General features: G+C 33.5%; 1 protein-coding gene across 1 annotated transcript; it reads left to right on the forward strand.

Moving 5' to 3' along the window:
- The first annotated feature begins 98 nt into the window (after window positions 1-98).
- On the forward strand, window positions 99-12,771 carry pic (DNA damage-binding protein pic). The gene is made up of 12 exons (XM_075292256.1): window positions 99-329; window positions 449-597; window positions 667-929; window positions 1,639-1,844; window positions 1,913-1,995; window positions 2,421-2,574; window positions 6,626-6,881; window positions 6,951-7,182; window positions 7,242-8,598; window positions 11,497-11,686; window positions 11,760-12,156; window positions 12,223-12,771. Exons 1-12 carry the CDS (start codon window positions 266-268, stop codon window positions 12,301-12,303), a joined length of 3,432 nt encoding a protein of 1,143 aa, XP_075148371.1. The 5' UTR covers window positions 99-265; the 3' UTR covers window positions 12,304-12,771.
- The last annotated feature ends 1,300 nt before the right edge of the window (window positions 12,772-14,071 follow it).

The raw sequence follows: 14,071 nt of genomic DNA on the forward strand, positions 1-14,071 counted from the left end.
CGCAATCACTTTTTCTAAAACAAATCTAGATGGAAAAAAGTTTTTGTATTTTCGGAAGATGTGGAAACCCTAAACATTCAATATTGCAGTGTGGCAACGTTCGTATGCTAATTGGTGCTACCAAAAAATATTTTTGTAGCGCGCACCGCACGGGGAGTGTATAGAAACCAAAATAGTAGATTGCATTTTACAAAAATTGCGAGTGCTTATGAAAATAGTTTTTCGTTTTAAAAGTCTTCAAATTCGCATAGAAGAGTAAAATAAAATGTCGCAATATCACTATGTGGTCACTGCACAAAAGCCAACAGCTGTTGTTGCTTGTGTTACCGGTGAGTTTTGGAAAAGAATAGTTTCTTTGCAAAATTGTATAATTTCCGGCATTTAAAACAAACTATCACCTTAATTTTATTGTTGATAAAATTATCTGTGCTTTCTTTCCATATTTCAGGAAATTTTACTTCACCCACAGATCTTAATTTGATCATAGCCCGTAATAGCCAGTTGGAAATAGACTTAGTCACACCAGAAGGGTTGCGTCCATTGAAGGAAGTCAATGTCTATGGACAAATCACTGTAATGAAACACTTTCGTCCACAGGTAGGAGATTTTAAATTAATATCCCACCGTCAAAAAGGCCTAATAGTGAATTTATGTTGGTTTTTATAGGACAGTAAAAAGGATCTATTGTTTATTTTAACACATCGCTACAATGTAATGATACTGGAATGCCGCATGATTGGTGATCAGATTAGTGTCGTTACTAAAGCACATGGTAATGTTTCGACCCAATACAGTCCTCCGACCGATGGTGGTGTTATGGCCGTTATTGATCCCAAAGCACGTGTTATTGGTATGTGTTTGTATATGGGATTGTTTACGATTATACCACTGGATAAGGAGACCAGTGAATTGAAAGCAACAAATTTGCGGTAAGATGGTTAATATATAGAAATATGCATTCTACAAAATTGGGGCAATTGAATCTTGCAAATGGCGTGCTGTAAACTACAATTGGGGCAATTCCAATTGCACATGCCTTTCTCCAAACCATAGTTTGCTAAATCAAATGTCATTGCTTTCCAATATTACAATATTTAGGTGCTTTTTATATAATTTGAATTATTCTTGGTTAGTTCGTTCAATTAACGTCATTTCCTTAGTTTCATTGTTTTTTTTTGTTTTTCAATTTCATCAGAAGTTTTTATTAAAAGTCCTAGCGAAAAAAATAGCACAATTGTATATACAACAATAATTCAGATAAACAGTCTTGCAACATATCCCTTGTAGTAAAATGTAAGAATTCGGCACTTTAAAGTATTGCAACTGAATATTGTAGCTTTGTGTTTTTTTTTAGTTTTTATTTGTTAGTGTACGCGGATGAATTAATGTCAAAAGATTCATGGAAATTCTAGAGTGAAAATTGAATTATTTTATAACAAGCGTTTTGAAAAATTGCTCCGCAATGCTACAAAATGCGTTTTCGCAAGAAAATAATTAATGTTCTGGTGAAATAAAATTTATTGAGATGCGAAGGTTGCGTAGTATACAAAGTTTTTTATATATTACATTCACTATTCGACCGATTTATAACGAAAAATACAAAATAAATAAATCAAAAAACTTTTCTATTTTGCCCAGTATGGATGAGTTGAACGTATATGACGTGGAGTTTCTCTATGGATGTATTAACCCAACTATAATTGTCATACACAAGGATAATGATGGTCGCCATGTTAAAACACATGAAATAAATTTGAGAGACAAAGAATTCATGAAGATTGCCTGGAGGCAGGACAATGTGGAAACTGAAGCTACTATGCTTATACCAGTACCTACACCATTGGGTAAGTGATACTAAAATAGCAAGCGATAGTTTTTGTTTGTTAGGAATAATAACTGTTTCCCTTTATAGGTGGAGCCATTGTCATAGGAAGGGAGTCTATTGTATATCACGATGGTAATAGTTATCTGGCAGTTGCTCCATCTACCTTTAAGGTAAGTGTTATTACAAATTAGTATATTTAATTGACTTCTAACTATACACACATAGTAATCACTCCTCGCTATCCATTGATAATTTCGGATGAAATTTTATCCCATTCTATTTGATCTTTTGGAAATATTTTAACTGGGAAATATATATTTATAGGGTAGATTGACGATGATATCTGAATTAGGGGTGGTACCGGAAACACGGGAGAAGTACGGGAATTTTTTGTTATTTAATAGACATAGAAGTTGTCTATTAAATAACAATGTTCTACCAATTTTCTACCAATTTTCTAAATAAGTCATCTCCCAGATTATTGATAGTTTCTGCTAATTTTTGTTTTTAATGAATTGAGACGAACTTTTTATATTTCCTTTCTATCGATAAAATATTTGTGTCACCCAAAATTTATGACTTTTTTTTGTTGCAGCAAAGTACAATTAATTGCTATGCCCGTGTGGATAGTAAAGGTCAACGTTATTTGTTGGGAAACATGTATGGCCAATTGTTTATGCTCTTTTTGGAAACTGCCGATAATGGTAAAGGATGTTCTTCGGTACGCGAGATAAAAGTTGAGTTATTGGGTGAGTAAATATTGTAATAAATTACAGAGATATTTATGAAAAAAAAAAGGATAAAATTAAAATTTTGAAATATAGCTCCCAGAATATAGAGATATTTTCTCGGTCAGAACGAACGGATTACAGTTCAATAATTTTATTTTATTTTCTAATTAAGATCCGCAGAGACTGATAGAAAGTTATTTTTTTTTTGTCTTCAATCATGAAGATAATTGATGCAATTAATTTTTATTTATTTTTTATGAAGTCTTATATACAATTTTTTTATTGAAATCATGGACATGTGTAACGACCCTTCTCTTTCAAACACTATACCTTATGTGCGGGTGCTATCTATAATGCCGGCCTTGCTCAGGGTAATGGGGGGTTGTTCTTGCCATAAGGTATAGATTTCGGCCAGTTAACATATATTAACAAAATTTTGGGTAGCTCTTGTTAAAGGATTGCCAGTTAAAACAAAAAAAAAAAATGAAACAAAACAAAATTCACAGGGTAAAAAAATGCCTACATTTTGGAAGAACTAATGGTGTAGTTTGTCCTTCCTCATATACCCTCCCATCCTTGCTCGATGCGTTAAAACATCGGCCCACTGTGCGACTTAACCAATTATGGCTTCATTTTTCTGAAAATGGTACAAAATCCTACCGACATCCTCTTTAGCATATTTGTCCCCAACTATAATAATTCTCGAATGAGCGCGCCGTTCATGCATGACATGAAATATTATATATATAATTTTTCTTCATGCGAATTCACCACAATCCTGTTTGTTGGGATAAATTTATTTTTGACGTCGCTTATTCAAGTTCCAGGTGGCAGTCTTTAAATTAATGTTTTTCTTTTCTTTTTTTTTTTGTTCAAATTAATTTTTTTTCAGGATCGAAATTTTTTTCTCCTTCCCTTTTTTTCTAAAAATCTTTTTTTTTCTAAAAATCCTTTTTTTTCTAAAAATCCTTTTTTTCTAAAAATTCTTTCTTTTTTTTTTTCTCTGACAAATATCTCAAACCCATTCGTTTTTTCTTTTTTTGTTCTCCAAGTCAATTTCAAAAAACCCTAAAGTGTTTTTTTTTTAATATTTGTGAACCCTCACACATGATACTATCAATCACTGACGTCATTAAAAATTTTGTTTTTATGAAAAAATTGCAATAATTTTGTTATTGAATATTTTTCTCATCTCGAGATTTTAATTGAAAAATTACTGGTGTTTTCTTCTGTGCACATAAAACGATTTTTATTAACATGATTTCAAGATCAATGATTATTCTACACTTATCGCTCCAAGGTTATGCAAATAAGGATGCATGTTGCTTTACACATTTGTTTGAACTGCTTAGAGGAAAGGGTATAAAATTTAAAGCGCATTTGAGCAATGTTCCGAAATTGCTTTGAGGATTGCTAAAGCCTCACTAGCAAAAAAGTGGAGACTAAAGCCAAGAATTGTGCACAGTACCAGCAAATACTCTCATTACCAGGTAATCTTGTAGGTAAGCCTACTTAAAAATTAATAACCACTTATTAATTGGCATCGTTTCGGATTACATTTACATACGCATGTCCTAGGAGGAAAGTACTTCTCCCCAGGCATACTTTCGGCCATAAAATAAGTAGTGCTTTTAAAGCATATAATCACCTAATATGTAATGACTTATTCGTAGATACACCAACGTTTGGAAAATAGCCACTTATTGTCTCAGGCAACCAAATCTCGAGGTTTCACTGTAATTGTTAGGGGATATATGTTAAAAAAAACCGTCCATGTAGTTGGAATTTTTGGTGTACAAACCAATGCTCTTGTAACCTTTGTTAATAGTTTAATGTCATCATGTAAACTTAAATTTTTTAATGGCTCATATTTAGGTTATTTTGCAAGAAATTAAAAGATACCGTATAACAGGAGAAATTGTCATGTGAATCATTTCTGTGTGCGTCGGCCTCAAAACGGTATTTATTCGGTAATAATGAGCATCGGTGGTCAGTTAAGTGAGTGATAAGAGATCTCTCTAAAAATCGAACCTAATGAGCATCTCTTAGACGCAATTATGGTGGTCTACTCCATTGTACTTTATCAGGTGATGGTGTGTCATGAGGGCAGTGTTGCCAGTATTGGGGATTTCTCCTCAAATTGGGGATTTTTCTCAAGAATAGGGACGAAATTTTTAATTTGGAGATTTTTCTAAATCTGTTCAGTATAATAAACCCGGTTTAGGTTAGGTTAGGTTAGGTGGCAGCCAGATGTATCAGGCTCATTTAGACTATTCAGTCCATTGTGGTACCACATTGGTGAACTTCTCTCTTATCACTGAGTGCTGCCCGATTCCATGTTAAGCTCAATGACAAGGGACCTCCTTTTTGTAGCCGTGTCCGAACGGCGTTCCACATTACAGTGAAACCACTTAGAGAATCTTTGAAAACCTCAGAAATGTCACCAGCATTACTGAGGTGGGATGATCGACCGCTGAAAAACTTTTTGGTGTTCGGTCGAAGCAGGAATCGAACCCGCGACCTTTTGTACGCACCATAGTGGCTCCCGGTTTAGAATAATGTTTTTTTACTATTTACTCTGCTTGGCACAATTCAAATTGGGAATTTTTGGGGGCGAAAACGTTCTAATTTGGGGACAAGGGCCAGAAAAATACTGGCAATACTGCAGGAGGATGACGCAGTTTGGACTCATGCTAAAGGTGTTCTTCAGGTGCCTTGTCGAGACCATTATCGGATACGGCTTTAGCGCCGTGTTCCACATTGTATGATGTTGTTGATCATTGGTGAATCTCTCAGAGTATTCTCTACTGAAGTTGCCGTAATTTGAGTGGTTCATTCCACTGTACTTTAACTCGTGCTGTATTGTCAGGAGACTACAACAGTTTGGACTCCTTCTAATGACATTAAATCGATACATGCAATGCAATGTTCTGCGTTGTTTGGGTGTCCCTAATGGTAGTTGTCCAAACGCATAATTAATAAAGCGGCAACCAATCGTTTCCGTTTCTTTGCAAAACGTCATCAGCATGATGTTTGTTACACAGAAAAAAATTTCACGAAAAATTTTCCAATTAAAATTTTAATTGAGTTTTAAAAAATATTCAATTAAAAATCTAATTGAATCAACAAATTTTTTAATTTAAACAAAAATCAATCACAAAAATTAATAGTATCAATTAATTTTTTAATTGGTTCAATTAATTTTTTAATTGGTACTATCATTTCTGTGATTGAAGACATTTCAACAAAAAAATTAATTGGATCAATTAATTTCGTGATTGAATAAAAAAAAATTGTGTGTATAGATGAACTTGGGTCGTAGCTATTGTTTTTTTTTTGCACCGGAATGAATATCGAACACATGCTTCTCCTCTTTAGTCCAAGGCTTAAGTATGCTTGGCTTTTGACATATGACAGAAATTTAAGATTCACCCTCACATAAAGCTCCCCTAGGTTTTGTACTTATGCTGCTACGGTTTAACAGCCGACCGCACAGGTTTTTATACCAGAAAAAAATATTCTTTGTCTTCAATCACGAAATTAATTGATCCAATTAATTTTTAATTGAAATATCTTCAATCACACAAATGATGGTATCAATCACCAAAGCCAATCAAAAAATTAATTGATACAATTAACTTTTGTGATTGATTTTTGTTTCAATTAAAAAATTAATTGAGTATTTTTTTAATTGAGTATTTTTTTTAGAATTCAATTAAAATTTTAATTGGAAAGAATTTGGTGATGGTGATTTTTTTTCTGTGTATATGGATATTTTTTAGTGGAAGGAAAGCCTAAGCAATATAGAAATTAAAAAAAATGTGAGGGGACAGAACTCTGACTTGATTGCCCATATTGTGTTTGTTGTTATTTGGATCATCAATTGCTTGGTTTCGATATCAAGCTGTCAGAAAAGGAAGAAATGATTCTTCATTATTTGACTCAAAGCTGACCGAAGAAAAGTGGCAATATGTCATTTATGCTAAATTCTTCCGATAAAAATAATTATTGGACAAGTAAAGTGTGAAAAATATTGTAAAATGAAATCATTTTTTTTTTTTCAATCTAGGTGAAATTTCAACACCAGAATGTATAACTTATCTGGACAATGGTTTCCTTTTCATTGGATCGAAGCATGGTGATTCGCAATTGGTACGCTTAAGTACTACACCAAATGAAAGTGGCTCCTATGTCATTCCAATGGAGAATTTTACAAATTTAGCACCCATATTGGATTTGGCTGTTGTGGATTTGGATCGTCAAGGTCAAGGACAAATTATAACATGTTCGGGAACTTTCCAAGATGGATCGTTACGAATTATAAGGTAACATATTTTAATGATAAATGTAGACTAGTCTCTGTATTTCTCTTTATATTTAAATATGGTTTTCAGAATTGGCATTGGTATTCAAGAACATGCCTGTATTGATTTACCCGGCATTAAGGGTATGTGGTCCTTGAAAGTTGGCATCGATGATAGTAACTATGAAAATACTTTGGTCTTGGCCTTTGTGGGTCATACACGTATATTGACTTTAACCGGAGAAGAGGTGGAAGAGATCGATATACCGGGTTTCCTAAGTGATCAACAGACTTTCCATTGTGCCAATGTCGATCATGATCAGGTAAATATTTTCAAATAATTGTTTCATTGAATTGTATCTAATTCGAATATCTTCTCTAGATTATACAAGTGACCCCCTTGAGTGTGCGCCTCATTAAGAGCACCACTAAGAATCTGGTTTATGAATGGCAACCAAGTGGTGGCAAACGTATAGGTGTGGTTTCCTGTAATGCTCAACAAATAGTCATTGCCTCAGCTCGTGATGTTTACTATTTGGAAATTGAAGATGAGAAATTAGTTCAAATTTCTCAAAAAACATTGGAATATGAAGTAGCCTGTTTGGATATAACACCTCTGGGAGAGGGAAAAACTCGATCCGATCTATTAGCCGTTGGTTTGTGGACAGATATATCGGCTGTTGTCTTGACCCTGCCAAATTTGGATATTTGTCATACCGAAAAACTGGGCGGAGAAATAATACCTCGTTCGATTTTAATGACAACATTTGAAGGTATCCATTATCTGTTGTGTGCCTTGGGCGATGGTTCCATGTTCTATTTTATTATGAACGAAGATCGTGGTTCATTAAGCGATAAGAAGCGTGTAACATTGGGAACACAGCCAACAACTCTAAGGACATTTAAATCGTTTGCAACCACCAATGTATTTGCCTGTTCAGATAGGCCCACGGTCATCTATTCATCCAATCATAAATTGGTATTTTCCAATGTCAATCTAAAGGAGGTGAATCACATGTGCTCCTTGAATGCCCAAGCCTATCCAGATAGTTTGGCTTTGGCAACGAAAAACTCGGTAATCATAGGTACGATTGATGAAATTCAAAAATTGCACATACGAACAGTTCCTCTGGGTGAGGGACCAAGGCGTATAGCCTATCAAGAGAGTTCACAAACATTTGCAGTTGCTACCATGCGTATCGATGTCCAGGGTAGAGGTGGTCCCAAACCCACCAGAGCCAGTGCCTCAACACAGGCTCAAAATATTACCTATGCTTCGAATATAGTACCAAAACCTGGAGCGGGTGGTACATCAACAACAAATGCCGAAATTGGTCAGGAATTGGATATTAGCAATCTCTTGATTATCGATCAAAATACCTTTGAGGTATTGCATGCCCATCAATTCATGCCCTCGGAATCGATTATGTCCATAATGTCAGCTCAATTGGGAGATGATCCTAATTCGTATTATGTCGTTTCGACTGCATTACTTTATGCCGATGAACCAGAACCCAGTGTGGGACGAATTATAATATTCCATTATCATGATGGCAAATTGACTCAAGTTGCCGAAACTAAAATAGATGGCGGTTGTTATTCAATGGTGGAATTCAATGGAAAAGTTTTAGCTGGCATCAATAGTTTTGTGCGTTTATATGAATGGACCAATGAAAAGGAATTACGTATGGAGTGTAATATACAAAAAAATATTACAGTGTTATGTTTAAAAGCCAAAGGTAAGATTGTGTTTTTTTTTTGTTTTTGTAGAGACAACTCTAAAGAAATTTCGAAGATATGCCCGGTGTTGTGATTTACGAATTTGTAAAAACAAATGAATTGTTTTCATTGTTCAGAAGGGAGGTATGAGAAAGAGTATTTCCTTCTTCGTCAAGTTGGGCCTTTGATGTGGATATATGTTCGATCTAGCAAATGCAAAAAGTTAGATGTCCTCGATTTTCTAAATATGCAAACCTGCCTACGTACTCAATTTCCTTTTTTCTTTCCAAGCAAAAAAAAAAAATTGGAAATTTTCTAAAGACACAACTTAAAAAGCACTTCCAAAACTTATGAATGTTTTTAATGGGTAATTATACCCACCACCATAGAATGGTGACGGGGGTATAATAAGTTTGTCATTCCGTTTGTAACACATCGAAATATTGATTTCCGACTATAAAGTATATGTATTCTTGATCATAGAGAGAAATTCTAAGACGATATAAGCATGTCCTTCTGCCTGTCTGTTGTAATCACTCTACAGCCTTCAACAATGGTGCTATCGTCCTGAAATTTGGCACAGATTCGTTTTTTGTTTGCAGGCAGGTCAAGTTCGAAGATGAGCTATATCGGTCCAAGTTTTGATATAGTCCACATATAAACCGACCTCCCGATTTGGGGTCATGGGCTTATAAAGACCGTAGTTTTTTTATCCAATTTGCATGAAATTGGAAATCTAGAGGTATTTTAGGACCATCAAAAAGTGTGCCGAAAATCGTGCCTATCGGTCCATGCTTTGGTATAGCCCCCATATGGACCTATTTCCCGACTTTGCTTCTTGGGCGTCTAGAAAGTGTATTTTCTATCCGATTTTCCAGAACTTGAAAATCTAGAGGTATTTTAACACCACCGGAGCCACCGTAGTGCAATGGTTAGCATGCCCGCCTTGCATACACAAGGTCGTGGGTTCGATTCCTGCTACGACCGAACACCAAAAAGTTTTTCAGCGGTGGATTATCCCACCTCAGTAATGCTGGTGACATTTCTCAGGGTTTCAAAGCTTCTCTAAGTGGTTTCACTGGAATGTGGAACGCCGTTCGGACTCGGTTATAAAAAGGAGGTCCCTTGTCATTGAGCTTAACATGGAATCGGGCAGCCCTCAGTGATAAGAGAGAAGTTCACCACTGTGCTATCACAATGGACTGAATAGTCTAAGTGAGCCTGATAAATCGCGCTGCCACATAACCTAACACCACAAATTGGTGTGTCGAAAATGGGGGTATCGGTCCATGTTTTGGTATAGCCCCCATATAGATCGATCTCCCGATTTTTATTGTTCGTCTAGAAACTATATTTACAATTCGGTTTGCCTGAAATTGGAAATCTAGAGGTATTTTGGGACCATAAAGAGATGTGTCGAAAATGGTAAGTATCGGTCTATGTTTTGGTATAGCCCCCATATAGACCGATCTCCAGATTTTATTTATTGGGCTTTTAGAAACTGTATTTACTATCCGAATTACCTGAAATTTGAAATCTAGAGGTATTTTATGACCAGAAAAAGATGTGCCGAAAATGGCATGTATCGGTCCATGTTTTGCTATAGCCCCCATATAGACTGATCTCCCGATTTTACTTCTTGGGCTTGTAGAATTCGTAGTTTTTACACAATTTGTCTGAAATTTGAATTCTAGAGGTATTTCATGACCTTTAAGAGGTGTGTCGAAAATGGTGAGAATTGGTCCATGTTTTGGTATAGCCCCCATATAGATCTACCTCCCAAATTTATTTCTTGGGCTGCTAGAATCTGTAGTTTTTATCCACTTTGCCTGAAATTGGAAACCTAGGTGTTTTAGGACCACAAATATGTTAGCCAAATATGGTGTGTTCGAGCCATTAGCCCCCATATAGACCGATTTCCCGATTTAACTCCTTGGGCTTCTAGAAACCGTAGTTTTTACCCGATTTGCCCGAAAATGTAAATATACTGGTATTTTAGACCATCAAAAATCTGTATTGCATTTTTATTACCGGTCCATTATGTAAGGCATCGATATAGACCGATTTCACTTCTTGAGGGTATATCAGGCCACTGATCATAAAAATTGCTTGAAACTGGAAGTAAAATTTCCTGATTTTGCTCCTCGTAATCGTTTAAATAATGGCGGTAAAAATCTACGGATTTAATATTTCAAATCAAGGCTTTATTTCATCATTTGCACAATATGTTTATGATTTCTCTAAAACTCAAACAAAATTGTTTCTTATAAATCCAGAATCTGATCTAGTCTTCAAAGGTAGAACCTTAAAATTTATCTACGGGAAGCGTACTAGTTGAACTGATCTGCTTGGGAGAATGTCTGTCATCAAATCTCGTGAAATTCTATATATTATCAAGTAACCCGCAACGGCGCGAAGAGTTTTCAAAGGAATCTATTATATTTGATTCATGGTGGTGGGTATTGAAGATTCGGCCCGGTCGAACTTACTACAGTATGTATTTGTTTTTAATTTTTTTTGTATCCAATAAGTTAAAAGCAGTAAGAATGTTTAAAATGGTACAAAATTTATAAAAAAAATGTTAAATTTATTCTAGAAAAATTGAAAATTGTATGCTTTAAAAATCATGAAAAAATATTTATTTGGCAAAATATCACAAAATTTTTTTGACTGAAATCCAAAACACTAAATTCGGATCACACCTAAAGAAGTGATGCAAATTCTGTGCAACAGCTGTTGAAAAGGTGGACATACGTCCTATAACAGCCCATGTCAAATTCATCGCTTTTGCGCCATTTGGCACCAATTCCGGATCCAAAAAGAAAAATTTCTCTATTTTTTGCAGATGCTTTTTTGTTGGTTTATTGAATGCCTTCTTGTTTCACTTTCCCGGAAATTTCTTTCCATTTTACTTTTAGGTGACTTTATATTAATTGGAGATTTAATGCGTTCAATGACATTGCTTCAGCACAAACAAATGGAAGGTATTTTCATTGATATAGCCCGTGACAGTGATCCCAAATTTATGAGAGCCATTGAAATTTTGGATGACGATACCTTCTTGGGTTCCGAAGATAATGGCAATCTTTTTGTATGTCAAAAGGATAGGTAAGTTACACACAAAGGAAAAATAAAATTAATTAATCCAATAACAGAATATTTTCTTTTTTTAAATTTCCAGTGCTGCCACCACAGATGAATTGCGATCTGAACTTCCCGAAGTAGCTCGCTTCCATCTGGGCGATTATGTTAATGTTTTTCGCCATGATTCTTTGGTAATGCAAAATGTTGGTGAACGCACCACACCAAATCAAGGTTGTGTGCTATATGGTACTGTAATGGGTGCCATTGGTATTGTTACACAAATACCACAGGACTTTTATGAATTTCTACATAGCCTGGAGGATCGTTTAACAAATGTTATTAAATCTGTGGGCAAAATAGATCATTCGTATTATCGAAGTTTTCAGACGACACAAAAAACCGAGCCATGTGAAGGTTTTATAGATGGTGACCTTATTGAAAGTTTCCTAGATTTGAGTAGGGACAAAATGAAGGAATGTGTTCAAGGCTTGGAGGTGAGTTTAGGATTTCTCTTGTTTGATTAATTCATAACAACGATTTATTGTTTATTTCTTCTCTAGATTACTATGAATGGTGAGAAAAAGGAAGCTGATGTTGATGATGTCATAAAAATCGTCGAAGATCTTACAAGAATGCATTAAGCAATAGCGTGTATTTGTATAGTTTTCCTTTTTAATTTGGTTAAATTTTTTTCGATTTTTTTTTGTTTTTTCCTCTCTCTCTTATCCTAGGTTGGATAGTAATTGTCATCATGCTCTAAGTCTTAACCTTTAAAATTTTGATTTTAAGTTAATTGATTTGGTTTTTTTATGCAAGTGTATTTCCAATTTCCATCGATTAGTTAAGTTGTTCGTTTTGATGCGAAAATTCATCAAACAACTTTATATAAAAACAAAACTTATAAGGATTAATTTATGTAGTCTTTAGAGAGAAACAATGCCCTATGAATTTGCTTTGGTATTACACTTATAATTTAAATATGTTTATACATTAATTAATAATAACTACATTTATGATAAAACAGATCTTTAAAAAAGATCCATTAAAATTTCTATGTTCGAACTTCCTTGGCTATTAAACGAAAATAAAAAATCTCCTGTAAAAATCTAGCTTTTAGAGTTTTTATTGACAGAAGTGGCCATAAGTAGAACGTTTGGTCAATTTAGAATACTGGGTTGTTGTTTGATTGTGTGAAAAAATGTAGAGCCTATAGAAAATTTTGTCAAAATTTTATTTCTATAGAAAATTTTGTCAAAATTTTATTTCTATAGAGAATTTTGTCAAAATTTTATTTCTATAGAAAATTTTGTCAAAAATTCATTTATATAGAAAATTTTGTCAAAATTTTATTTCTATAGAAAATTTTGTCAAAATTTTATTTCTATAGAGAATTTTGTCAAAATTTTATTTCTATAGAAAATTTTGTCAAAATTTTATTTCTATAGAAAATTTTGTCAAAATTTTATTTCTATAGAGAATTTTGTCAAAATTTTATTTCTATAGAAAATTTTGTCAAAATTTTATTTCTATAGAGAATTTTGTCAAAATTTTATTTCTATAGAAAATTTTGTCAAAAATTCATTTATATAGAAAATTTATTCAAAAATTTATTTATATAGAAAATTTTGTCAAAATTTTATTTCTATAGAAAATTTTTTCAACATTTTATTTCTATAGAAAATTTTGTCAACATTTTTTTTCTATAGGAAATTTTGTCAACATTTTATTTCTATAGAAAATTTTGTCAAAATTTTATTTCTATAGAAAATTTTGTCAATATTTTATTTCTGTAGCAAATTTTGTCAAAATTTTATTTCTATAGAAATTTTTGTCAACATTTGATTTCTGTAGAAAATTTTGTCAAAATTTTATTTCTATAAAAAATTTTGTCAAAATTTTATTTCTGTAGAAAATTTTGTCAACATTTTATTTCCATAGAACATTTTGTCAAAATTTTATTTCTATAGAAAATTTTGTCAAAACTATATTTCTATAGAAAATTTTGTCAAAATTTTATTTCTAATAGAAAATTTTGTCAAAATTTTATTTCTATAGAAAAATTTGGCAAAATTTTATTGCTATAGAAACATTTTTAATTTTGTTTGTAATACATAAATTTAACAATAATCAGTGAAAGCTCTCAGAAGTGACGGTGGGTGGCCTAAATTTTGTCCACATTTGGGAGGTGTCCAGTTACAAGAGGTTAATTTTAATGTGTTTATGTAGTAATCATCTCACGACGCAGAGTCTACTTTTGAGGGTTGTCCGGTTTTCAGAGTGTCCACGTTTAAGAGGTTTCACTGTAATACAATTATTACGTTTTGCGCTTGAATGCTCTAACAAATTGCCTGCAAACAATTTAAAAACAAATATCATGTATTTGGAATTTGTCTAAAGAAATCGGATGCA

This window comes from Haematobia irritans, chromosome 1, assembly GCF_050003625.1.
Source record: "Haematobia irritans isolate KBUSLIRL chromosome 1, ASM5000362v1, whole genome shotgun sequence".
In the NCBI taxonomy this organism is placed as follows: domain Eukaryota; kingdom Metazoa; phylum Arthropoda; class Insecta; order Diptera; family Muscidae; genus Haematobia; species Haematobia irritans.

Bases quoted from the DNA above. Each gene is read 5' to 3' on its own strand.
- pic (XM_075292256.1), top strand. From the start codon at position 266: ATGTCGCAATATCACTATGTGGTCACTGCACAAAAGCCAACAGCTGTT. The intron at 330-448 runs GTGAGTTTTGGA...TCCATATTTCAG, and splicing joins TGTTGTTGCTTGTGTTACCG to GAAATTTTACTTCACCCACA. The intron at 1,845-1,912 runs GTAAGTGATACT...TTCCCTTTATAG, and splicing joins ACCAGTACCTACACCATTGG to GTGGAGCCATTGTCATAGGA.